At 40.6% G+C, this 27,247-nt stretch overlaps 2 protein-coding genes across 2 annotated transcripts in view; one reads left to right on the plus strand and one right to left on the minus strand.

Moving 5' to 3' along the window:
- Nucleotides 1-27,247, minus strand: part of SLC25A13 (solute carrier family 25 member 13) — a gene marked incomplete at both ends in the record, with an annotated part of 180,780 nt that overhangs the window by 37,235 nt on the left and 116,298 nt on the right. Inside the window, 2 exon segments of the mRNA XM_080701717.1 lie at nucleotides 16,136-16,216; nucleotides 17,516-17,568. Of these exon segments, the coding sequence (XP_080557843.1) occupies nucleotides 16,136-16,216; nucleotides 17,516-17,568 (134 nt within the window).
- On the plus strand, nucleotides 21,468-26,672 carry LOC308267238 (V-type proton ATPase subunit E 1-like; the record flags this gene model as incomplete). Its single annotated transcript, XM_080701815.1, is given in 5 exon segments — nucleotides 21,468-21,714; nucleotides 22,125-22,289; nucleotides 22,964-23,047; nucleotides 25,986-26,110; nucleotides 26,112-26,672. Coding segments are annotated over 5 exon segments (1,182 nt in total).

The following is a 27,247-nucleotide window of genomic DNA, read 5'->3' on the forward strand; positions in this document are numbered from 1 at the left end:
ACTCTTTTAAAGAAGAGGGAACTGTACACTCGAAAACACAATATGACTTTAGAGAAGAAAGATGGAATATCAATTTTCTTTTAAAACATGTGGCATTAGTATGGAATAATTTATCATGAAAGGAATGTATAGGACCAAAATGAAAATAAAAACTCGGTTTCTTTTTTTAAAAGACATTAAGGATTTGAATACTAGAGAAACAAGTATTCTTAAGGAAATTCAATGTTGTGAAGATGTCAATTTGCCTATAAGTTAATCTAAAATGCAAATGTAAAAATGTCAACTTTTCTATAAAAATATAATAGTCTAATATTCTAAAGATTTCATTTTCCCAAAAAATAATACAAAATTCAAAGCAACCTTTCTGAGCAACCCCCAAAATGGTTTTCCAAAGATGTATGAAAACAAAAATGTTTAAATAGTCGTGTAGAGAATTTTGTGTCAGTACATATTCACTTACATTTTTGCTGTCAGAAAATTTTATTATTTATTTAATTAATTTATTTATTTATTGGTGGTAGTGGGGGTGGAACCCAGGGGCTTTTCTACCTCCAGGCTATACTCCCAGACCTATTTTATACTTTATTTGGAAACAGGGTCTCACTAAGTAGCTGAGGCTGGCTTTGAACCTGTGCAACCCTCCTGTCTCAGCCTTCCAAGTGCTGGGATTACAAGCATGAGCCACCACACCCAGCTGTCAGAAAAATTTAAAGGGCAGCACAACACTAGATAAATGAAAAGATTCAAATATGGAAGGCCGCTGAGTACCTTGGAGAGGTACTGAAAACATGCTACTGGGAAACAGTTGATGGCAGAGTGGAGCCTCTTCACCTATAGTCAGCAGCCCCTATCTGCCTAGGATACTTATTGGGCAGCATCCTAACCAGTCACTATGGTTTGCTAACTTCTTTTCTTTAAAAAGGAACATCTATGAAACTGGTTTTGATGCACTGCAACAGCAATGCCGCAGGCTGTGATGCATCTTTCTGGGACAGCCAGGTGTGGTGGTACATGCCTATAATCCCAGTACTTGGAAGGCTGAGAAAGGAGGACTGCAGGTACAAGGGCAGCCTCTGCAACTTAGCAAGACTGTGTTTCAAAAGAAAATAAAGATAATAAATAAACCTTTCTGGCATAGTCTCTGGAATCTGGTTACTTTTGCTTTTCGGAGTCCTCATGCTTTTTCTTTTTATTTACAGACTATATAATTAACCTAGTGTGCTGGCGGTATTCAAGAGTCTAAGGTACACTAGGGCAAGGAATCCACAAATTCATTGCAGGATATTCAGTGGCTGGCATGAGAATTCTCTCTTAGTGGTTTGCAAGGAGTTTTTACAGTCTACATTTTTCAAACTGTGGCTTGCTATGTAGGGGGGCTCTCTGGCAGAGGGAGAGACAGCCTAGTAACCGACTCTAGCTGCTTCTTCCTAGCAGGGTAATACTTTTCTGGTATCTGAGGACTGAAGCCTTTCCTCTAGTCTGGGGCTCTCCCACCAGGATCTCTGTACCGACTACTTCCAGTCAGCCCTCTAATGATGTCCACTGATGTAAGTGTCCTCTAGGTCTCTTTCTGGAAAGATGTGATTCTCCCAATGACTAGGTGAGGGTAGTCATCTTGAGACTCACTTTTCAGGAACAAATTGTCCACCAGTGTGACAGGAGGTAACTTATGGTTATAGGTGAACCTTTCCTTTTCTTCCTTAAGAAGCCACGCCAGACATTTGTCAAGCATTTTCTATTTAGCAGGCCCCGTGGTCCACCCCTCAGGGACTGTTCCCCTCAACCCTGTGATCATGCTGACATAGGCTATGTTATTTCTGCCTTTTTAGAGATGAGGACACAGAAGCACAGAATTCTGTCCAAGACAGAGACAGAATTTGAATCTAGTCTACTTGATTTTAAATCAGAGCTCAGAACATTTATGTTTATTTTCTGACTGTCAAAAAGAAAAAAGAAAAAGACCTTTAAAACAGATCCATTTTCAGTTTGCCTTTCTTGTGTGAACAAAATTATCTGCCTGCATCTTTGGTCAATAAAATTATATGGATTCCAAATTCCATGATTTGGTAAGCTTCTGTCTAGGAGATAAATAAATAATTCAGAGATGCTAAAGTACATTAAGAAATATGAAGAAGAGATGTTTATCCAGGTGAAATATAATTAAATTTCATCAGATGCATCAAATTTTTCTTTGTACATCAGTCAATAAATCATAAAAAATACAGATTAGTCAGTAGAGTAGTAAAATCCCTAAATCATGCCAAATCAGAATCCTTGAAACATAATTTAATCTCAGGAGCTTACAACTAGTGATGACTTCAGCTTGGTTGAAATGAGCTTTCAAAATGGTTATACAGGTATAAGTTTTACCTAAGTAAGGCACAATGGTTCAAGATAGGAGGGAGGGGTACCTCATCTCTCTACCAAAGTAAGCCAAAGTTTGCATCTCCGTATAATCATCTTGACTGTTGTGATTCCTGTCTGAAGCCCACAATCTTTATAATTCACTTTTGCATCCAGGAAGTCTGAGAGCAACCAGAAAGGAAAATAAGCCTGTGAAGGCCTAAGGGGTAAGTCAGCATGAAGCCCAGGCGCCACACTTTCCAAATGAACAGGGCTCTACCTACATCAAGTATCGTTATTTCCAAACGCTCTTAATTTTTCACATGATATAATATGGTTCCCATGTCTCAAAGTACAATTATGGATGTTTTTCTTCATTACCTTCCCCTCCTTAAAATGGGCTAGACAGTCTGCAAAGAACCTGAAATGCAGCTTTTTTTCAGTCAATGCCCAGCTGCTTCTGTGAGCTTGATTTCTTTTTCTCTTCTGCACAATTCTGCAACCCACATTCCTCTTGTCATGTTACATAACTATTTACTTCACTTTTGACATTTCTAACTCTGCAGAGGGAACTCTATATGGCGGGGAAGGGTATAGCTAGCTCTTTTTAAAACAGAATTTCAAGAAATTAAGGCAACATAATCCAGAATCCTAACATACGGCCTCATTTTCTCTAAGTACTCTAGAAACGGTGGCCCTCACTGGTTGAAGATATTCTTTTGGTCTAATAAGTGTGGACAAGCATAGTTACATGTATGCTTTCAAAATTACTTGCTGAGGCTCTCTGCTCATTGTCATAACTATAGGAAATATCAGCAGCCTAAATATGTTATCTAAGGATTAGTTTAGGAGTTCCTGTTTCTTCACAATCCATTTTCTTTTACCTATATAAATCAACAAGTTTTCTCTAATGAAACAGTATTACTTAGACATCCCCAAACATTCTTTCTTGAAACCTCAGTAGTATAGTCAAAAGAAATCTTAAGACAAAAAAAAAAAAAAAATACTTTTTATCCCCCTCCACCTGACAAATGTCTGGAGAATAGTCAGAATACTAAGTCTTGCATTTAAAAACAATCAAGGCTATCATCTGCAGTCCACAGAAAACAGGGAACTGTTTTTCTTTTTTCTTTTTAACCATAGTGTAATTTCTGCTGTTTTAAACTAAAAGCATTTAATATAACCATAATTTAATCACCTTCATTTAATTTGAATTCACATGGTAGATACTTATAGCTACTTAAAAAATTAAGTGGCAAAATGTATATGAAGAATATGTATCTTGATATTTTAATTATGCTCAATTGAATGTACTTAGATTTAAAGTGCTTTTCACAAATGACATGTGCTAAGAATATCTAATTGCACACTGACATTCTAAAATATGTGCTTACATGTGTCAAAAATAGATTAATATGAAGTTATGGAATATGACTTTTTTTAAGCTAAAGCCCAAATACATTATTTTGATTATTTGAATACAAACAAAACTGGATCTCTAAATAAGGTCTACACTAGTAAGTGCCTCATGTTTTATGTTAAAATGAATATATGTGATGGTAGTATTTGGTATTTGAGTAAATTAGAAAAAGAGGATTTCTTGGGAAAGCTAAGCTTCATTATAGTTTCCATTTACTCTTACTAACATTAAGTGGACGTAAGGAAATATTTTGTATATAGCACAAATAGTGTCCTGTTTTCAAGATCACAGGTACAAAACTAATAATTAGCAAATAGCAGTGGATGGATGGAATCGGCACAAAGTACCCAGCAGCATCAACCGTTTCACAAGGACTGAAGACTGGTGTTTGGCAACCACCAGAGAAGTTGGCAACTGGAGGCTGTGTGGAGTGAAAGGCCACTTACTAGTCAGCGCTGAAGAAAAGGCGCAGCCCCCACCAAGCACCCTACAAGAAATGCCACCTTCCTGCCATCAGGAACGTAAGCCCTCATTCCAAGCTGAGAAAAAGGACCTTTTCTTAAACCCTATTTGTTATGGGCTAAATTCATTCTTCCCAAATTCGCACCGTAAAGTCCTGACTCCAGGGACTTCAAAATCAGACTGTATTTTGAGATAGGGACTTTAAAGAGGTCATTATATGAGATCATGTGGGTATCCTCAATTTCCATGTGACTGGTGTCCTTATAAGAGATTAGGTTCTAACAGACAACACACATGTGTGTGACCATGTGAGGACCCACTGGGAGGGAAGCCATCTGCAAGCAAAAGGGAGAGGCCTTAGAAAAAAACTAAGCCTGTCAACACCACATTCTTGAACTTCTGGTCTCTAGAACTATGAGAGGTTTTTGTTGTTTAAACCACCCGATCTGTAGTATTTTGTTATGACAGCCCTAGCAAACTAATACACTGAGTTAGACTGACCAAATGTACATCCCTAAACATTAAGCAATATAGGGGTTTTCTCCCTTGATTTGGTATGTAAATTAAGTTCTTAAGTAAAGAATCTATAACTAGATTTTTAATGATTTTGATAAGAGAATAAAAGATTCTCACCATTTAAAACATTTGAGACAGACACCAAGCTAAAATGGCCTATTTTAAATTTCTCAACCACATGGTAGGACAAAGAAAAGCTATTCTGTTTACACCTCTTACAGATATTAAGTTTCATATTTTCAGCTTCATAGGGCTTAATGGGCCTAACAGAAGCCTGGCCAAGAAACCAAAGCAGAGTCTACTTGAGTGACATTAGAAAGCAATTAAGTTACAGACCTGTCAAATATGTTAACATTTGGGGTCTGCCTGTTACACATGTCTATTTTGACTAGTACTACCAGAATCATTTAATGCATTACAGACCTTCCACATCTAAAAAACCTTAACTGCATGAAAGCTATGACCCAATCTTTCTTCAGATTTTCATATCATAACAACCTTGCACCCTCCCCCAATTTATTAGAAATCCAGAAGGAAAGTTTGACTTTGAAGTGTGTTGAGTCCAATACTCTGAAATTTACCAAAGAGAAAAAGGGAGGAAAGAGATACCTGGTTGACTCTGTATCTATGAGGAGAAAAAGACTTTCTCTTAGATGGCTCTTCTTAGCCTCTGAAGGCAGCTCTCAGGCAGGAAAACTATCTCATTGTTTTACTCTGCTCAGGCTGTATAAAAGGGATGATAAACTGGACAGCTGATAAACAACATGAGCTGACTGGCCACCATTCTAGAGGCCGGACATTCGCGGTCAGGTTGCAGCATAGCTGAGATCTGGTGAGGGCCCTGTTCCTGGCTCACACACACTACCTTTGCTTCGTCTTCTCCAGAGAGGAGGATGAGGGTGTTTTCTGAGATTAGTGCAGTAGGGCACTAATTCCATTCATGTGGAGTTCTGAAATAACTTCCCACAGGCCTCATGTCCTAATACCATCACACTGGGGTTTGAGTGAATGGTGGGGGAAATAAACATTACACCTGTGGCTTCCACAAACGCATAGTACCAACAAGTATTTCTTTTATCTTTGTCCTCAGTCCAAGTGAGGAAGGAACTCTCAGGGAAGCAGGAAGCAGAACTCAGTCCCAGGCCAAGGCCTTTATCCTACCCCCCGCAGAGGTGTTGGGTACAGTGAGACAGAGATGCCTTCTCAGCTTCTCAGAAATCTCCAAATTTGGGTACTGCCATCTTTAATATGTTTTGCTATTCATTGGCTCCTTTTTAACGTTTATATGATTCTTTCATGGTTTTGACATGATAATTTCACATATTAACCATTCAATAAGATGTTTTCTACTTAAAAATAAGCCATAATAAATAAACTATAAAAATGCCCCATATTATTAACTTCATCCTGTTCTTAAAATTCTGAATATGTGTGTGGGTTATTTGCCATTTTTAGAAATGAAGTCAAGTAAAATAAACAGGGACTTTTGAAAGATTATTTTTTAACTGAGTACTCATGGAACACTTTCTTGTGAAACATCTTGGATCTCTAGATATGTGGGCATGGTTACAGGCACTCGCTACAGCCCACTGATTCTTCCACCTGCCTGTAGGAGCTAATGCCTCTTCACTGGCCACCTGTCTCTATGCTAACAGTAACACAGCATATGAAGTGATTACCCTTCCTTTCATATTCCATAACTGCTCTCATCACTGTTACCTTTTAAACCAACATTTATCCATTCAACAGACTTTTTTTTTTTTTTTTTGGTACTGGAAATTGAATCCAGGTACCCTTCAAGATACACCAGTAGCCTCTTTTTTTTTTTTTTTTTTTTTTAAGAAACAGGGTTTTTCTAAGTTGCTGAGGCCTGGTCTTGAACCTGGAGTCCTCCTGTCTCAGCCTTTCAATTACTGAGACTGCAGATGTATGTCACAGTGCCCAGCTCAAAAGTTATATTTTAAGCATTTCCCATATGTTAGACAGTCTAATCCTAGGTGCACAAATACAGCAGTGAGACATATGTGCCCTGTTATCAACATATGGATGTCTCAGCTCAGTTGTTATTTACTCAAGGTCTGAGGGATGAAATGTCTTGTTAGCACAAAGCTGTGAAGGAAGATATTCCCAAGTAGAGAAGCAGTGACTATTGTGACAAAGACAGCAGGTCACAGAGAGCACCTGGAACAGCCCTAAGTCTTCAAGTCAGTAGGCACTGATGGACAGGGTAAAGCATGCATACAAACTAAGAAACTCTATAATATGGTCTTATATTTTGGGGTACTAGAAATTGAATCCAGGGACACTGTACCTTCAAGATACAGCACTAGCCTTGTATGTATGCAACAAATTACACTTGGAGGCATATTCTAAAAATTCCAAAAATTTAAAGTAGTATAACTATTATATTTTCATTACACAAGTGAAGTATAAAGACAATCATTAAAAATTACAAACTTATTTCTATAATATCATCTTGGTTACTTGAGTTGTCACATAGGAATGACTTTAGACATATTCAATTTAATGACTGAGCCTCACATCAGCCCCTATTTAGAAATAGTATATGATTTGCCAGGCGTGGTGGTGCACGCTTGTAATCCCCGCGCTTGGGAGGCGGAGACAGGAGGATCGCACTGGTTCAGAGCCAGCCTCGCTGGCTTAAGAGACTCTGTTTCCACATAAAAATGTTTAAAAAAATAGGTCTGGGAGTATAGCCCGTGGGAGTGTATCCCAGAGGTAGAAGGGCTTCCAGGAACCCCAGTACCACCAAAAAAAAAAAAAAAGAAAAGAAAAGAAATATGATATACAGAAGCTTGTACAAAGTAATAAAAAGTTCGGCCTTAAGAAAACTACACTTTGAGGCCACATCTCTACAGAAAACCCTGGAAAGAGGAAGATCTCAAAAGTAGGACTTATATCCACTTCAGGCAATCTGCCTCACCAACTCTGCCTTTCATAGACTATGTGTTCATTACATGAAGAAATTTATTACTGGTTTCATATGATTGGGGCTGAAATCTCAAGGAATTTCAAACTCAGTCATAAGGAATATGGCTTTGAGTATATTTTATGATGGAAGTACCCATACTATTATTCAGGGTATACTTGGAAATTCAGAGCTAAAAATCAAAATAGTATAAGAAGCACTGGAAGACATTCACAATGGTGGAAACAAATGGAACTGTTAAGCATAGATATTCATATCTTGATGGGGTCATATTCAAGGCTGCCATAGGCCTTTCACTGAAAATAATATATGCCAATCAAATTTCCTCTTTCAATAATTAAACAAAGCTGGGCCTGGTGGCTCAAGCTTGTAATCCCAGTACTTCGAAAGCTGAGACAGGAGGAACGCAGGTTTGTGGCCAGCCTCGGTACTTAGTGAGGCCATTCACAACTTTGTGAGACCCTGTTTCAAAAATAAAGAATAAAAAATTGGGCTGAGAAATGTAGCACAGAGGAAAAAAATGACCTTGGGTTCAATACCCTGTACCACAAAAAATAAAAATAAAAAATAATAATTAAACAAAAAATGAAACCAAACTGAGCAATTTGAGCTAATTAGTCAGGGCAAGGGATAATCAGAGGCTGAAAAGCTATACTACAGAGAGGCCAGGTGGCTAGCAAGAACTTGAAGGGAATTCTTGAGGAGGTCAATATCATGAAGAAAAGCAATGAACCAAGAGAATGAGAGGTATGTAGAGGGTAGAAAGTCACTGTGAGAGTCCAAGAAGGCCAAGCAGAGAAAATAGAGAAGTCAGTCCCCAGAGCTGCCTCAATTCTCAATTCTTCTTCAATTCTTCTTCTTCTCCTTCTTCTTCTTCTCCTTCTTCTTCTTATTTTTTTTTTTTTTTTTTTGGTCTGGGGATGGAACCCAGGGGCATTCGACCTCCAAGCTACAACCCCTGCCCTATATTTTATTCTTTAATTTTGAAACCGGGTCTCACTGAGTTGCCAAGGGCCTCATTAAGTAGCTGAGGCTGTCTGCGAACCGCGATCTTCTGGTCTCAGCCTCCCGAATGCTGGGATTACAAGCATGCGCCAATCACGCCCGGCCTCTCAATTCTTAAGAAGCTTAAGGTTCACTTTCATTTGTTATTGCTACTTTAGTGAGTTTCTGCTCCCTGTGACCACAAATATTCTGGAGCATATTAATGGGTTCCAGAGTCAGCAACAGACCTCCAAGAAGACACGGGACTGGCTCTAAAGCCTTTACAAGGTGAAGGGCAACCAGGGTGCTTCTGCCCCATAGCACTGCTGACCAAACCTTCCAGTAGTTGAAAGATTCTTTGCTGTTCTTCCTATTAGGAGGTGGAGTCTACTCTCTTTCCTTTTGAATTTTGGCTGGTCTAACTGGCTTATCTGACCACAAGAAGGTAGTGTAAGGGAAGGCCATAAAAATCTTGTAGCTTCTGCCCAGAAATCCTAAGGTGCCTGCACTTGGGAGGCTCCTGTTCAAAACCAAGCTGCCAACCTTTAGAAATTCCAAGTTACACAGAGAAGCCATAGTAGGGGCTCAGGATAACAGCCCCAGCTACTGGCAGCTGACGGGGTGCCTTATGGTCAGCCACGAGAGTGAGTCACCTCACATACCCAGCCCCGGTGGGCCCTCACCTGACAACAGCCCCAGCTCCTATCTGTTGACAACCAAGTGGAGATCCCAAATGAGAGCCCCCCAGCTGAGTCCAGTCAACCCAGAGAACCACAAGAGATAGCAATAAGTTGCTGTTTGAAGCCACTAGGTTTTAAGATGACCTGTTGTGCAGCAATGGATGATTAGAGCACCCCTCCTTCTCAGTGATATAAAAACACTACAATCATTCCCATTAGGAAGCAAGTCCTCGGCCCAGGCATGCAGTGTGAGCTAAGATGAAATATACATCCATGGTTAGAAGAAGGATGCTCTACCAACCAGCAGAGGAAACCAAATGGCACAGATGACGTATATGTAAACTCATAAGGTTAAGAATAGGGTGTGGGGGTGTAGCTCAGTGGTAGGGTGTTTGCCTCTCATTGGCAAAACCCTAGGTTCTATCTCCAGTGCCCCCCCCCAAAAAAAAGTATATAAAAAGGTAAGATTTCCAAAGCCATCAAGGTCAGGAACCTAGGGTCTTTCACAGGCTAGGCAACCATCCTACCTCAATGGGTGGGCCTGAGAGATCTAGCTTCTCTCTCTGCTCTCAGAACTGACCTCTTCTTAGGGGCAGACACTAGGGCAGGAGAAAGACCACAGAGCCCTCTTAGTGAGGACACCTGCAGAGTGGTAAACTGGTTCCAGTCATCAGCCCAGTAGAGCTCCCAGCTTGTGGCCATTAGTGTGAGGGCCTGCTGTACCTCCTAGCAGCCCAGCACTGCAGCTGAACCCATCAGAAGAACTGCCCAGTCTTCAAGAGAAAGAACTGGTCATTGTTTTAAGCCCCTCGGTCTTGGAGTGGGTGGCTTGTTACACACAACAGATAACTGGAAGGAAGATATCTCCATTTGACAGAGAAGGAAACCATGGGTCAGAGAAGGCAAGTAAGTAAGTTGTGTCAAGTAAGTTGTGTAATCCTTGACTTACATCTGGTAGGTGAAGGTTTTGAGAGCTCAAAGTGACTAAAAGTCCATACTTTTTATAATAATGACTGTCTTTGCTGTTAGGTGTGACTGTTTTTTATTACAAATTATAAGAATTTTCAGAATGATTAGTTTCACACAAATTTTCCAAATTAGGCTTTTAAGGTTAAAAAAAAAAAACACGTGTACTTTGTAATGTTACGTCAAACTATTTATGCTCTCTATTCTTTGTGATTTGGAAATCTTGATAGTATGGCTTGGGGGAAAGGTAATACATTTAATTATGGATGGGAGGAGTGTAACTAACATAAAAGAAAAGATATAAGCCAGCTGTGGTGACGAAGGCTTGTAATCCTAGCATCAGGAGGCTGAGACAGGAGGATCGCAGTTTGCGGACAGCCTCAGCTACTTAGCAAGGCTTTTTGCAATTCAGTAGGACCCTGTCTCAAAATAAAGAATAAAAAATAGGGCTGGGGGCATAGCTCGGAGGTACAATGCCCCTGGGTTTCAACCCCAGTACTGCAAAAAAAAAAAAAAGAAAGAAAAAAGAAAAAGAAAATATATATGAGCCCATTACCAGATCTGTCATTGATAAATTGGAAGATTTAACAAGATCATTAAAAGCCATTTTGATTTTAAAATTCTTTCACCTAACAAATATTTACAAAGAGCTTGCTGGTACTCACGTATTCTCTGAGGTCTTTGGGATACATCAGTGAATAAAGAGAACCTTGGCTTTGTAGAACTTACCCATGAGTGAGATAGAGAATAAATAGAAGTCATCTGATAAACATGTCAATCACACAGAATGCCAAAAGGTGGTAAGAGCCAGGGCATGGAGAAAGAGAAAGGACTGGTGGTAAAGCAGACAGCCAGGGTGTGTGTGTGATGGGGACATGGCTAAAATTTACCATGTGCTCAGTATTGGGTACAAGTTTAAATTATAGGACCAAAGAAATGACTGTAGGGAAGAAATCCCAAGTTACCAAAAACTTGGTTAAAAGAATATGCTCTTCCAACCATTATTCTATCTGTAGAACATGTTTATGATCCCACACGTCCATAACAGTTTATGCCACATCACAGCATCTGAAAGTAATACTCCCATTTGCTATTCTTTTCTGACAAGCAAAGCACAACAGTGGCACTGATGGGAAAAAATGCAAAGGCTTCAATCTGGAAATCATGAGTTGTTCCTATAGCACTAGGTTTGAATGAAGCATTCAAAAGCAAACATTTATATTGCTTAGGGATACACTCATATGTAATTTAAGTAGGAAGACATGCATGGGAATGAAAAACACACATTCATGACAAGAGTCTCTTGGGCAAGGGGAGGAGGAGAACTGGGACAGGTACTGAAGGTCTCCAGCAGCATTTATCAGATTTGCCCTTTTGGGATAAGTGGTAGGCACACTCATACCTTTATGTTTTCCAAAATTTTGCAAAATAAATATCAACCACAACAAAATGTAATCTAAAAGAGATGGGTAATAAAAACCTGACTGAAAAATGGCTGCACAAGGCCAGGCATGGTGGCACACGCTTGTAATCCCAGCATTCAGGGAGGCTGAGACTGGAGGATCGCGGTTTGCGGACAGCCTCACCTACCTAGTGAGGCCCTCTGCAATTCAGTGAGACCCGGTTTCAAAATAAAGAATAAAAAATAGGGCAGGGGGTGTAGATCAGAGGTCGAATGCCCCTGGGCTCCACCCCCAGACCCGCAATAAATAAATAAATAAATAAATAAATAAATAAATAAATAAAATGGCTGTACAGATACTTATAAAATATTATGCATATGGGATCACCATAAATTATCTTTTAAGCCAGGCATGGTGGATGTCTGTAATTCCTACTTAGGAGGCTAGTGTAGGAGCTATGGCTATCCCAAGTGCAAAGCTAGTCTGGACAACTCAGCAAGAAATAAAATTGAAAACTGCTGGGAATGTAGCTCAATGGTAGAGTATTTGCCTAGCATGTGTCAGGCCATGTATTTGATTCTCATTACTATCCCCCTACAAAAAAAAAGACTGCTCTTCTTCCCATGTTTCCCCAACAGTGATATTCTTACAATCCTTTTTAAACCAGTGACATGAACATAACAATGATTTTTCTCACTCAAAATAAGTGTCCCCATAAAGAGCTGATATGTTTACACATGAGCATCACAATAGAAAAATACCACTCTCCAAGGACTACAGTTCAAATGCATGTTCCCTTGTTTTTCCAAAAATCAGTACAGAACATTGTTATTTTCTATTGTCATCTAAATAATTTTTACTAAATATGAGCTTGAGAAGTCAGAGGTTCCTACATTACTGATATTTTTTTTTCTGGCGAACATTAGACTTTCAGATCAGATGAATCAAACATATTTATATATCTTTCATATTTTTTTTCCATACTGGGGATTGAACCTAGGAGCATTCTACCTCTAAGATACACCCCAGTCCTATTTTTTATTCTTTATTTTTAAACAAAGTCTCACTAAGTTGCAGAGGGCCTCACTAAGTAGCTGAGGCTGTCCAAGAACCCAGATCCTGTCTCAGCCTCCCAAGTACCGAAGTACTAGGATTATCTTTCTTAAAACCAATAACTGTACCACTTATCTTTCCTCACCTGTTCTTTAAGAAAGTACAAAGGCTAAAGATCTCAGACTCCTCAAGATTTTAACCCTCTATTCCACTAGACACATAAAAGACAGAAGGAAGGCAATCTATAGATTATATGGTATTACACAGGTATGTGTGTGTGTGCGTGTGTGTGTGCATGTGTGTGTGTGCGCGCACACACACACACACACTAAAGGTAACAGCAAAACAACAACAGCATACTCAGATAGTTGGTTAGTTTTCAAGTCATTGGAAATCTAACTGGGAGTAGGTATGGTCACAGGCCCTCTCTCCTCTATCATATTTACTGAGAACCCTCACTGTCACTAACAGAGACTATCAATCATATCCTCTAGCAGAAGTTGAGCTTCTGACCCAAGAAGAGGAAGGATGGAAAGAAACAGAAGGTGCATGTATCTTTTGGCAGGGAATCCTGAGGGCCCAGGGCTCTGTCAGAATTTCTACAACTACTGGTCTAACTTAGAATGTAAAAATCAACCCATAGAGAAAATGCAAAATGTAAAGAATTCTTTCAGACATAAGATCTTAGCATCTGGTTTAGTCTTAAATTGTGCTGAATTCAACTGTGAAGGTGAAACTCTAAAAGTCCTGAGAAAACTTAAATCAAATTTTCAGAAGGGACCAAAACTGAAACTAATATCAAAAGGAAAAATTAGTTAAAAGTAAAGTCAGATTGGCCATTTAATACATGTCAATGAAACCAAAAAATGTTTTATCTCATCAGTCAGATACTATTCTATCAAAAATAGCAAGTTAAGGAATGAGATAGATTTTATTCCTTTTAAATGCCCATTCTTTTTTTCCCTCCAAATATACTATCACTTTCACATTTTTCTAAAAAAAATAACGAAAACAGACTGTTTGACTAGGCACTGTGAAGGTATGAGGTTGTGAGACAAAGATCTCCCTGCCTATTTCCCCGTTTTTGTAGAAAACAGATTATAAAACAGAAAAAGCCTTGTTCAAATAAATGAACAGCTTTGGTTACAAGTGCAAAAGTCAGCCATGTGTACTAATCTCAGTAATAATGAAGCAAGGTGAGCTCCCGGGGACTTAAAAGTCAATGCCTAGCAATGCATGGCTGAACTGGGGCAGGGAACTGCTCAAGTGACACCTCACAGAACTCTTTGTATTTCCAATTGGACAGGTCAGGCTGTGGAAGGCACGTCTTTCTAATGTACACACTGATTCCAATTAGGGAGAAGCTGTGCCAAAGCTTACAAGAAAAGATGCTGTTGTTCCTCAACATATACACAAACATACTGAGGAAGGAACCAGCTATCCTTCTACTCAGAGATCCAAGATGCCTGGGTTGTTTGCTCCCAACAGAGCAGCCTTCCTGAGGAAAAAAAAAAATTACTTCTTAAAGGACTGACTTGGGGAGGAAGACAAAACAGGAGACTAGAAATGCTAGGACCACTGGCTACCTGCCTTTGAGATGAAGGGTGGCAAACCTCATTTCTCAGATATTTTAAGTAGCTGTAAAGCCGTAGTGGCTCCAGTCTTTAAGCCTTTGTTTAGACCAGGTCTGAAAAAGGGCTACGAGTCTTTATATTAACTAGACACCACTTCTGATCCCCAGCTGGGCTCTGCATTTGAAATGGGCAACCACATATGTGAAAACAAGACCACCTACAGATGGCACCTAGGCAATACGTGTCACAACCAATCTGCTTGGCACCCAGCTGCATGCGCAGGCAAATCGCTTCCACTGAAAAGAAAACATACTTTCAGGCTCCAGGCCCTGACAACTGCCAAAATCTTGAGTAGCATCATGGAATTAATTTTATATTTTAAATTCCTATAGAGGTCTATAATCATGTCTTTATAGCAAGTTTAAATTTTAATTTCAATGACAAACAAGCAAAAAAAATCTCCATCTGACCAACAGAAATATCCACTATCTCTGGCCCCTTGAACAGCCTGAAGAACTGAGCTATAGTCAGTCTATGGAAATACTTGTTTAAAAATGACAAAATCTAGTTTACTCAAAGGGAAACTATTGTAGTTTTTGATATGAAGAGGACTTGTTGGGAAGAGCTATTTCTACGACTCTTGCTATTCTCTGTGGTTATTATTGTGTGCCCTTTTTATTGAGGACATTAAAGGCTCCCTTTTTTCCATCCTGAAAGCTACTAAAGTTACAGAACAAGGGGATCCTACCTGGCCATCTCTGACAGGTCAATGATCAAACAGAGTTAGGCAATAGCCAAATTCCATCCATCTCTTAAAAATTACCAGGAGCCAGGACTTCATAGCTCCTGCTACATTCAAAGAGCCACCACTGAATGTTAGATAAGGTGATAAGCCCTTTCCTCACAAGTGTTAATATTCTCAGGTGTTGGGCCAACTTCTAAACTCAATGAGTTTCAAGAAGAAAATTATTTTATGATAATATTTCCTGGTCAGAACAAGCCAGAAAAAAGAAGAAAAATGTGACCTCACTTTTCTTATAAGATACATAGGTTAGATGAAAAATATACCAATGTTGTACTGCCTGAGTGATCAAAGTCTATTTCTTTAAACAACCTTATCTTTAAATAGAACCAGTCTTTGTACAAGAGTTTAATTTACTTAAAGTATTTACATTTACAGAGACAAACTGGCACATGAGAAAAAGCAAGACACAATGTTTTGCTAAGCTTCAGAACAAAATGCAGGTTGTTCATCCGTATCCAGAAGCAATCGTTCCACACATTTTTGACAATGCACAGCACCCTAAGCCAGTTATTCCCCAGCATCTTTCTCCTAAGAGCATTGGAAGCTTGAAGGGTTGCTGCCATTTGCAAGAAAAAGCAAAGCAGGGGCCATGGCTGTTGACTCCAAGCTATAAATTTTAGTGCCTAACCCAGCAGAGGGTGCCTCAAGGAAGGAGTGCACTACAAATTAACTTTTAAAAAGGGGAGCAAAGACTTTTCAAAGGCCAAACACTTCAGCCACAAATGACTTCTATTGCCGAACCAACCACAAGCAATGATGAATTTAACAGGCATGACTTCACAGGCAGTAAGATCAGGAACATTTACCCTTCCACCTCAGGAATGGTCGCCTGTCTAGGAAGAGTGGAGCTGCCCTAGTAGACTCCCCTTGTACAGGATCTGCAGTTAAACAGAAGCCTCAGTCCACATCTGCTGACCATGGCAGAGATGTGTATGTGAAACAAGTCTTTCCAATGTAGAGATTTGCAAAAGGTACTTACACAGCCTCCAGCAAGAATTTCCGCTGCAAGTGGGACTGAACCATCTTTGTGCATAAACTTATCCCTCACAAAATCATTCACCTTGAAGAAAAACATTTATAGAAGCTGATGAAAAATATAAAGAAAGTCATTAAATACATATAAATATGTATCTGTCAATATGTTATTTTTTCTGTCAGTCTACTGCATAAATTAACAGATCTTAAAATAGTTTAAGAGAGGTACTCTTAATAGCCTACATGCAGTTGTCAAAAGGTAAAAAATATGTATGCATCCCTTATGCTTCAGGGAGAAAAATTAAAGATAAATGGCTTCTGAACCCAAAATTCAAATATGTCCTACAGTTTCAATAGCATAAAAAGAAAGACAGATTGACAGTGGAGACAAAATAAAAACATACATTTTATAAGTTAAGAACTATTTTACAAGGTTTGATTAAAAATCACATTCAAGTCTTCTAACAAGAGTTAATCTAAAACACCCCTCACTGAGACACATTAGGCTATACAGATTTTTCAGCTTACTAGAAATCCTGTACCTAAAAGTTTCTCAAGAATTCTCAAAGAGCACCGATTGCATTAATGAATTAAGTCTATCATGCTCAAAATTCCTACAAGCAATCTTAAAAAACAATTGCATGTCTTTGGCAGAAATGGTTGATATAAGTAGTACCGTAGGGACCAAGACTACACAGCCCAATCCTGAACTAGTATTTCACTTTTCAGGGCTTTATGGCCTTCGTAATTTACATGCCATGCCTGTCCATGCCATAAACACTTACACCGAGTACCAGCCATCTGTCAACGTGAGCCAGGAGCTGGGCAAACACTGATGAAGGATCAATTTCAACTAGAACACAGAGCCCTCAATATTCGGATTTAGCAAATGCTTGTAGAACACACCCTAAACACACATTCCATGAACAGCAGGTGTCACAGAAAGAGTACACGCTTTGAAGTCAGAAACTTGATTTGGAATTCTAGTTCTCTTGCTCAGGAGTGATGTGGCCACAGGTAGGCTGTGTAAATAAACCCGGTGGGCCTCTCCTTACCTGTATACATTGAATCCAATTCTGCTTGAGATTAAAATGCTAAGCAATTTTATCTGTCAAGTTTCTAATGTGGTAGGCACTGAAGGAAATTCTGCTGCTATGAAGATGCAACAAGGCTGGCAGCAACCACCAATAGTCTTCAATTTATCACAGTTGTGGATGTCCCGTGTTAAACAGAGAATACTGAAAAGCTCTGCGTGCCAAGAACCCTACCTTCCCATTAGTCAGCACCTCTGAGCAACCACAAACCTGCTGATTCACAGAATACCTGCTAGATCCTCGACTGTGTGCGAATTCCCTTAGTAAGAGCCCCAACTCAAAAGACTTACTGTTAGTTTTATGGCCTTCTCTGGGGCGACTCCCAATAACTGTGGCAACAGACCTAAAAATCAACAGTAGAAGTATATTAAATAAATTAGCATTAACTAAACATATCAACAGCTCTGTAGAGGGGATTACCACTTAAAAACTGGGGCAATCTTTGCTGCAATTTTCTGCTATTACCTTTAATGAGAATACTTGAAATGGAATGTTCAAGTACTAACTTTGAACAGCCACATCAGGCCCAAGTAAATTCCCTTTCACATTGTGGATCATCTGCAGCTTGAGTAAGTCAACAGTATTAGTGATACGGGAGATCTCATTCTTCTAGGAAGGGTTGCTCCTTTCCCTCTCACTTCCTAAGTCAGTGAACTTTGGCAAAGAGGTCAGTCTGTCTATCTTTTTCTACCACTGTTCTCATCTCACCCAAAATGTGGACATTTAAGCCATTTATTCAAACCACTACAACTTGGTGCAGAGCACAATATAAACAAAACCAGGCTTTCACCTGCCTCACATGGAAGAGAGAGGTCTAGACAACTGGAGAAAGATGCATTCCAAGAAGGGAAAGGTAAGGACACCAAAAAAAAAAAAAAAAAAAAAAAAAAAAAAAAAAAAAAAAAAAAACAGAGGAAAAAGGAGCCTGGTATGTTCTAGAATAAGGGAAACCATCAGCAGTGCCCACTCGGAGCAGGCACAGGTGTGTGCCAGATGCTGCGGCCACATCATAGGTAGGGATCCTGAGCCCACGTATTCTAAGAAAGGAAGTGAAGGATTTTAAGCAGGAGAGTTATGTGCTAACCCTTATTTTGAAAAGATCACTTTGGCTGCTGTGTAGGAGAAACAGAACACAGTAACTCTGTATACATTTGAGAGAGAGAAGAGAGGAGAGAGGAGAGAGGGAGGGAGGGAGGGAGGGAGGGAGGGAGGGAGGGAGGGAGAGACAGACAGACAGACAGACAGACAGAGTATCTGCCTGCCTGTCTGTCTGAGGATGGAAATCACTGGGCAAGAACAAGCTGGAACTGCCTGAAGCTGCTCTGTATTTTTAGCATCAACAACTGGCAGCGCTGAGGGAGCTGTGGAAAGAAACAGTCTTGGGGTAACAAGTGAGAAGTAAGCACAGTTCAGGGCACACTGGCCTCTGAAAGGAAAGGGCCACTTTTAGGAAAAGACAAAAGAGTAGCAGGCATCCATATGTGAACTAAAAAAACGCAATTTTTATTTGTTTTAAGAACACAAATGAAAAAAAATGCTTTTCTTAGAAACATCACTAAGCTAACCCTGAGGGAAAGAAGAGTTTATACCCTAGACCACATAACTGTCCTTCAGAGGGGCTTTGAGAGCCATCCCTTGTCAGGAAGTACAATTTTCTAATACAATTTTCCAATTTTTTATACAAGAAGATCCACTTCACCATCTTCTGAGAAACTAGTTCTGCTCATACATTTTCTTAAAGGTGAGGCCTGAGGTCAGAGGTTTCTAGTCCACAGGCTGCATCTTTCCAAACTGTAGGTGTACTTAATTTAGTAGCACAAGCTTTTAAACATAATCCATCTCCTCTCAAAAACACAGAACTGACAGTCCTGGGTATCTTTCTGACATCACAGCAATGTGCTCCAGGTGGGTGAGGCTCAGTCCTTTGGACAAAGACCCAGGCATCTGCTCACCAAGGTCCCCAGCCTGCCTGCCTGCCTATGTCTCAATGGAGATGAATGCCAGCTTTCATTTTTATTGCTTTGCTGATGTCTATATAATAGTGAAATATTTCTTTTTGCTTGAGGTTAAACAAGCAAACTAAATAGAGCAAGGTAGCTTCATGTTTTGGGAGAAATTCTATTTAATTGTGGAACCAAACAGTAACAAGGATACTGACCCTAATGAAAACTTAAAAAACAGCTCAACTATAGTGTTTATTATGTGCCAGGCACCATTTTAAGCATTTTATTAACTCATTTAGCCCTCATAACCACCCTATAGAGAGGAAACTAAGGCATTGAGAGATTAAGTAATTTGTTCTAAAGTTACACAGCTGGTGAGTGGTGAAACTGGGATTTCAAGCTAAGCCCTTTTACTTATGAGTTTACACTCTTAAGTCATCTCCTTCTTGGGCTTCCTGTGCCCTTCCAGCCTCAAATGTCCAATTATATATCCTGCCTACATCCTACAAGTACCTGAGTTTTCAATCCCTTCTCCAGGAACCTATTTTCAGATCCTGTTTTATTCCAAGAGCCATGCTGCTTGGACACTGGGCAGACACCTGAGGAGATATGGCCAGTGAGTCCAGCAACCTGAGCCCTATGTTCTGGCACCAAAGGAGAGGCTGGCCAACAGAAGCATAACTCAGAATCCTTTGGGGCAATGGAGTGGGCTAGCACAGAGGTGTCAACTGAAAAGATGTCATGGGTGGAACAGGGAAAAGGGCCAACTAGAAGCTATAATGTGCTAATGTCACGAAGCACAGAAACCACGGAGGAGCAAAGGAAGTGGGTTGATGGGAAGAAGAGAATGTGGAACATAAAGAACAGGGACACCAACGAGAGAAAACTTGCAGCCATGAAAGGCCCAGAGCCATAGGTCCCAACTGCCTTCTGGTCTACGGAGGCCAGGACCTAGGGTAATTCCTGTTGCCTCATGAGATTTCTGACTTCTTTCTCTCTTTCATTCTTATTGGTGTGCTGTAATCATATATCCTGATGAAGTTCAGAGCAATAGAGACAAACATGTACACAGTACTTGGTGAGCCTCCCCTGGCTTCTATTCCATTCCCTGTGCACAATTTTGAGATCGATATTGATAATTTTATGTATCATGCTGATTATATATGATACATAAATATATCATGATATATTTTATACACCATGCTGATTGAAGTGTTTTCTTCAGATAGGTGTCCAACAACAGAGGAATGGATTATGAAATTATGGGATATATACACACACACACACACACACACACACACACACACACACACACACACATTAGAATTCTTCCTGGCCATAAAGAAGAACAAAATCATGTCATCTGCAGGAAAATGAATGGAACTAGTAAATATTATACTAAGTGAGATCAGCTAGTCACAAAAAATAAAGGATCATATGTTTTTCCTCATAAGTGGAAGCTAGGGAACAGGTGGGATATAAAAGGAACTTCTTTCTCTCTTGCATGAACTCTTACCAAAAGCCTCCCTACATGCCAGCTCGAGTGCATCTGTGTTCTTTCTAAACTGAGAGAGCAGCATAGAAGAGGAAGTGGGAAGAGGGGATCAATGGGCAAAGTGAGTGCTCCCAACCACAGCCAGTACTGCACCTCCTAGAATGCACTCACTTACCAATCTTCACAAGTCACCCTCAATAGAAGAAGGCTCTTTTATTACCCCATGAAAGTATAAATTTAATTCTACTAGAAAAATGTAGACAAAAGTTGTTTAAATTGCATCTTAACATCTGAAATCTCGATTTTAGTCTGTGTATTTAGGTCAAGATCCAAAATGTTTAAATATTTACTTGCTAGATGTATTTTTCTCATCATTAAACTGTAGACCAGAATTGTGGAAGGGAAGAAAACATTGTGATTTTAATGATTATCTTTTGTCTCTACAACTACCCTGTGACAGAGTTTTAAAATGACTAATAAAAAACCCCAGAGCCAAGTGACCACAGCATTAGATACAATCACTTCAGTCAGCCTTGTAACCTACTGAAATTTGTCTTTCTCACTATAAATTTAGTGATGCATTGTGAACAGAAGGGAGAGAGAACGTAAGAGCAAGACAGAAAGAAAACCCAGTATTTAAGATAAAAATGAGAGCAACAAATATTTCTTCACAGAGCAAATATTTCCCTAGTGCCTTTTCTGTATGCCTGGCATTAGAATGAACTGGGATCAACACAAGATAAGACTGGTGTCTCCCTCCCAAAGAACCTTAGTTTAGAGGGAAAGGGAACCCTAGTTGTCCCTATGGAGCAGCAAGGGGACAAAGCACCTGCAGACAGTTCAATGGGCACCAACCCACCCAGAGAACACAGCCGAGAAGCAGGCTTCTGCCTGCAGGGGCAAAGAAGCACCACAGAGGAGGAACTATTTGTCCTGGGCTATAAGACACAGCAGAGGACCCAGGAGAGAAGAGATATAAGGAGCATGGAGGGCAACATGGCCCAGGTCGAGGGAATAACACATGCAAAGGCCCCACATCCTCATGTTTATGGTAAATTCAGTGTCAGGGCAAGACCACTAAAGGCTGTGGTTAGATCACAGATCTTCTGATACAAATATAATGGCCCGCATGGTGGCACATGCTTGTAATCCAGTGTTCGGGAGCCTAAGACAGAGGATCGCGGTTTGCAGACAGCCTAGCTATTACTTAGTGAGGCCCTTTGCAACTCAGTGACACCCTATTTCAAAATAAAGAATAAAATATAGGGCTGGGGTATGGCTTGGAGGTAGAATGCCACTGGGTTCCATCCCCAGTACTGCAAAACTAAACAAAAATATATAACAGTATTGTAGGGGAGGCTTATTACAAACCAGGTACTAGTCTTATGTGTCTGCAAACTAACACATTTAATTCAAATGGCAACAACCTCACTCAGTGTATATGATTTTCATTCCCTTCAGTTGATGCAGGAACAGAAGCTGACTTCTGGGGAGCTACCCAGGGCCACTCGCTGTTAAGACTGGGAGCTGGGTTCAACCCTGGTAGTCTGGCTGCAGCACCTGTGCACCTGCCTGGTCTACTACATGGCTTCTCTCACGCAGGAACACAGAGCAAATTCTGTAGATGTATGGGATAACTTCAAAGTAAAAGGTAAGGTTCAAAACGTTAAAAGTTCTAGAGGCATTTGGAAGATACCTGGCAAGGGCAGAGACTGGAGACAGAAAGAGTTCGGGGATTATAGGACTATAGTCAGAGGAGATTGGTTTCTGTATATTAAAAGAACTCCAACTGAATAAGAATAAAAGCAAAGTGCACATCCATTCCCAAGCCGGGGGGCCAGAGGCTGGCACTCTGGGAGGTACGACCTTGACTAACTGTACAACACAGGTGGCCATGGGTTATAATCTGAGGCTCACTGCAAGAGCTGGACCTTGACACCAAGGGTCCTGAATAAATGCACTTTGGGAGGTGTCACAATCTAGGGGACAGTGAAAAGTCACAGAGGCACGAGGGCCTGCGTGGCTCAGCAAAGCCCAAAGCCACCACTCTGGTTGAGGCACTTCCTCACAATCACACTTAGGCTTCAAGTGCATATATGTTTGACATCTGGGTAGCTCAGCAGAAAAGTCAGGTTTCTAATATAATATGTTTCTGTGGATCCTGGGAATTCTTTCTAACCATTCAAAACACAGATTGGATGTGTGTGTGTTCTTTCTAACTTGTCAAGACAGCAGTCCATTTTCCAACTGCCTCCAATGAAATTTATTAGTGTGGTTAGTTTCTAATCTTCTCTTTTTAGTTCGGCTCCATCAGCACATGTGGCAATGCTTCCTTGGCAAACTTAGTCCACCAAAGGCTGTTAATGCGAGAAAAGATTTACAAGGTATGGTATTAATACGGTATTCTGTCTTCAGATTTCATGGGCTAAAGATATAAATCACACTGTCCCTTCAGATTCCAGTCCCTTGTGAACCCAGGGAATACTGAGCTGGAGGTGTGGGAACCAAGTCCCCATCAGGAGCCTCATTTGCATTCCCAAAGGAGGTTCATTTGCAAGCTTCATTTGTAAGCTTCCTTTGCATCCCCAAAGGAGGTTCCCTCAAGCAATGTGCTAGATGAGAGGACGACTACACTATTCCTTACCTTAATAAAACTTTTAGGAGCCGGTCATGGTGGCGCACACTTATAATCTCAGCACTTGGGAAGCTGAGACAGGAGGATCGCAGTTTTGAAGCCAGCCTCAGCTACTGAGTGAGGCTCTCAGCAACTTAGTGAGACCCTGTTTCCAAATAAAGTATAAAATAGGTCTGGGAGTAGAGCCTGGAGGTAGAAAAGCCCCTGGGTTTCACCCCCAGTACTACCAAAAAAAAAACAACAACAAAAAAAACTTTTTAAATATAATTCTAGCAAGTCAGTGTTAGAAGGGACTATAAAAGAAACTCACTAATAATGCAGACCCAAATCAAGCTATTTATTTTCAGTGGCCCAGCAGCAAAGCGAATAGCATGGGCTGGTAGGCAGACAAACCTGGGCTGGAATTCTAGGTTTGCACCTCTCCCAGGTTGAATGACCACGGATAAGTTAATCTTTGGACTCGAGGCTGCTGGTTACTGAAACAAGAAAGCTAATTATATATATATATATATATATATATATATATATATATATATATATATTTTTTTTTTTTTTTTTTTTTTTTTTTTTGCGGGTCTGGGTATGGAACCTAGGGGCATTTGACCTCCAAGCTACACCCCCTGCCCTATTTTTTATTCTTTATTTTGAAACCGGGTCTCACTGTGTTGCAGAGGGCTTCACTAAGTAGCTGATGCTGTCCGCGAACCGCGATCCTCCGGGTCTCAGCCTCCTGAATGCTGGGATTACAAGCGTATGCCACCACGCCTGGCTAAGAAAGCTAATTATTGTTCACTGGTTTATTGTGATAATTACACAGGCCAGTGTATACAAAGAGCTGGACATTCTTTATCACTTATTTTATGTATTAAAACATAAATGTATTCATACATAAATGTATGTATTTTTTCTCTGTAACTTTTTAAAACATATCCTTGATTGTGTTGTTTACCAGAGGCAATGCAACCTGAATACTGTTCTCAGTCCAGAATTAAGTAAGGAGTCACCATAACATTATGCCTGCTCTCAGAAGAGCTGTCCGCAGGCAGAGAGGCACATCTGGCCTGATTGTGTCTAGGAACCCTGCTCCCTTCCAGCAAAGGTAAGGAAGTAGTACAGACATAGTAAAAGATCTTCGACTATGTTTTTAAGCTAAAATAAAATCTTTAAGTTAAGAATTTAAACATTTCTCAATCTCTGCTGAGAAGCAACTTTTTATGATATAATTTCTCCTGGGAGGCAGAGGAGCCAAGAGGTTAAGAACATAGGTCTATAGCATGGCTATCAGTTTCAATTCTGACTCCTGTTATTTATTAATTGTATGACTGTCAGCAAAATAATTCATCTCTTACTACCTTAGTTTCCATACCTGTGAAATGGGAACAACTGTGGTATCATCTTCATACAGTAGTTGTGAAGATGAAGTGGAACCCGTGATCTCCCTGTCTCAATCTCCCAAGTACTAGGGTTAAAAGTAAGTGCCACCATGCTAAGCTATTCTTATCTTCAACATTATCATCATAGCTGGCATTTATCTTCCTCTCTCTCCTTCAGACAAACTGGAATCCAAGGAGGCTGAGCAATTTGACCAGAGTCACTAGGAGTCCTGCGGTGGATGCAGAGTGATGCTGAGGTCCACACTAGTGTCACACGCGGCTCTCTGCCCCCAGGGCTCAGTTTTGTTCCTCTAGTGAATATATTGCGCCAGCTCCCTTCTTTGTCCTAGAAAGGTATTTCTTCCAGTGAAGACAGTTCTGAAGTGTTTCTCTGGACCTAACTTGTGCTACCACCACCTGAATTAACTAGATCGTTCACACAAAGGAAGGTGGCCATGGCAGGCATTAACATCATGCCCCCTTCTCTGTCTTCAGGTCATGAATTTTAGGGGTTTTTTTGTTTTGTTTTGTTTTGGAAAAGGAGTGGTAAGAAGCCAGGTTTGATAGTCTGCAAACAGCTTTAGTTACACACAGCCACTGTCCAAAAAGATCACAACGGACAACGTAAGCAAGACTAGAGAAAAGTTCACAAAGTAAGATAAAAGTTCACAAAGTAAGATAGCACTGCTTTTTTAGTTCCCAGTGGTCAGCCTAGCCCTGAGAAAGGTAGCGTAGAGCACATGGAACAGGGATGAAAGCATTCAGGGCAGAGACAAGAAAGAGAATTTAGGAGGAGAAATGACTCTGTAAGACGCCTGTTCCCAAAGCTGAAAGCCACGGCTGACACACTGATGTGTCATCTAGTTTCAACCCAGTGTCAAGCCCTCCTCCATAAAATTCTTACCCTCCTGACCCCACTGTGGAGGCCACTAGCTTGTGCCCGCCTTCCTTTAAAGCCCCCTTGCTTTCAACATCAGATTAACCTTCTTTCTGGAGCTCTCAGCACTCTATACACCCTGCCTTACAGCTTTTATTCTTGCTCTTATTTCCATGCCCTTCTCTCCTCACTTGTTCAAGCATTCCTCCCCTCCCCTCTTCCCAACTGTCTGTCCTTTGGACTCATACTGCCTGAGGCATGGAGCACTTCCACCTTCCCTACCAGCTATCCCCTTTCAAAGGCCTCATTATAGCCTAGCTCTCCACAGGCTCCTGGCTGCTGCAGTGGAGCTGGGGAAAGGGCAGGAAGCAAGGAAGCAGTGAGGATTTCAATGCCTGCTTATCTATCTGTGTTAAATGCTTTACTCAAAATTTCAGGCATTGGACTACGACAACAAAAATCCAGACAGAATGAGATTAAGCACATGATGGCTTTCACTGAACAAGAAGCCAATGAAAAAGCAGAAGAAATAGATGCTAAGGCAGAAAAAGAGTTCAACATTGGAAAAAGGTCGTCTTGTGCAAACCCAAAGACTGAAGATTATGGAATACTATGAAAAGAAAGAAAAGCAGATTGAGCAGCAGAAGAAAATTCAGATGTCAAATTTGATGAATCAAGCAAGGCTCAAAGTTCTCCGAGCAAGAGATGACTTTATCACTGACCTGCTGAATGAAGCAAAACAGAGACTCAGCAAGATGGTAAAAGACACAACCAGGTACCAAGTGCTGCTGGATGGACTCGTCCTCCAAGGTTTGTACCAGTTACTGGAGCCTAGAATGATTGTCCATTGTAGGAAACAAGATTTACCCATGGTAAAGGCTGCAGTGCAAAAGGCTATTCCTATGTACAAAATTGCTACCAAGAAAGATGTTGATGTCCAAATTGGTCAAGAGGTCTACCTGCCTGAGGAGATAGCTGGTGGAGTTGAGATCTATAATGGTGATCGGAAAATAAAGGTCTCCGACACTCTGGAGAGCAGGTTGGATCTCATAGCCCAGCAGATGATGCCAGAAGTGCGGGGAGCCTTGTTTGGTGCCAATGCCAACAGGAAGTTTCTGGACTAAGCCTTGGGGGGAGCAGCTCACCCCTTCTGCTTTGGAAGAAGCAAGATGCCCATGTAGCATCTGTCCCCTCTGCTGTTTGATAGTGTCCTGTGTTTTATCAGTGGATTCCCTCTGTAGTCAACACCCCTGGCCTGAGGTTAATAATGGAGAAGGTTCCCCCGGGGTGATCAGGACCCGCCTCTAGCTGTTCTCCAGTCCCGCGCTTCCGTTTGCTCTGCAGCATGAAGGAGAGGGCCAGGGAGCTGCAGGACCCTCAGCCCGCTGCTCCTCGCATGTGGGGCGCCTTCCCTCCTCAGCAGCTGCTCCACCTTACCTATTTGGGCCTAGAAGTTTTCCTCATCTGTAAATGAGATTTAAAATCCAAGCCATGGATATCCTTTATTTATTAAAATGAAAGGTTTAAAAAAAAATTTCAGGCATTGACTATGCCAGTAAGCAATGGCTCAGATACCTTGGGAGACTAAGGGTTAAAACACAAAATGAATGATTCGGATTAAGGTCTAGAAAAAAATTCTCTGACTTTTCTATCCTGGGACTTCCAAGAAGGGAGGATCATCTAGTCTCCTTCAGTTCTT

The sequence above is a fragment of the Muscardinus avellanarius genome, assembly GCF_963383645.1.
Source record: "Muscardinus avellanarius genome assembly, chromosome: 9".
Lineage (NCBI taxonomy): Eukaryota > Metazoa > Chordata > Mammalia > Rodentia > Gliridae > Muscardinus > Muscardinus avellanarius.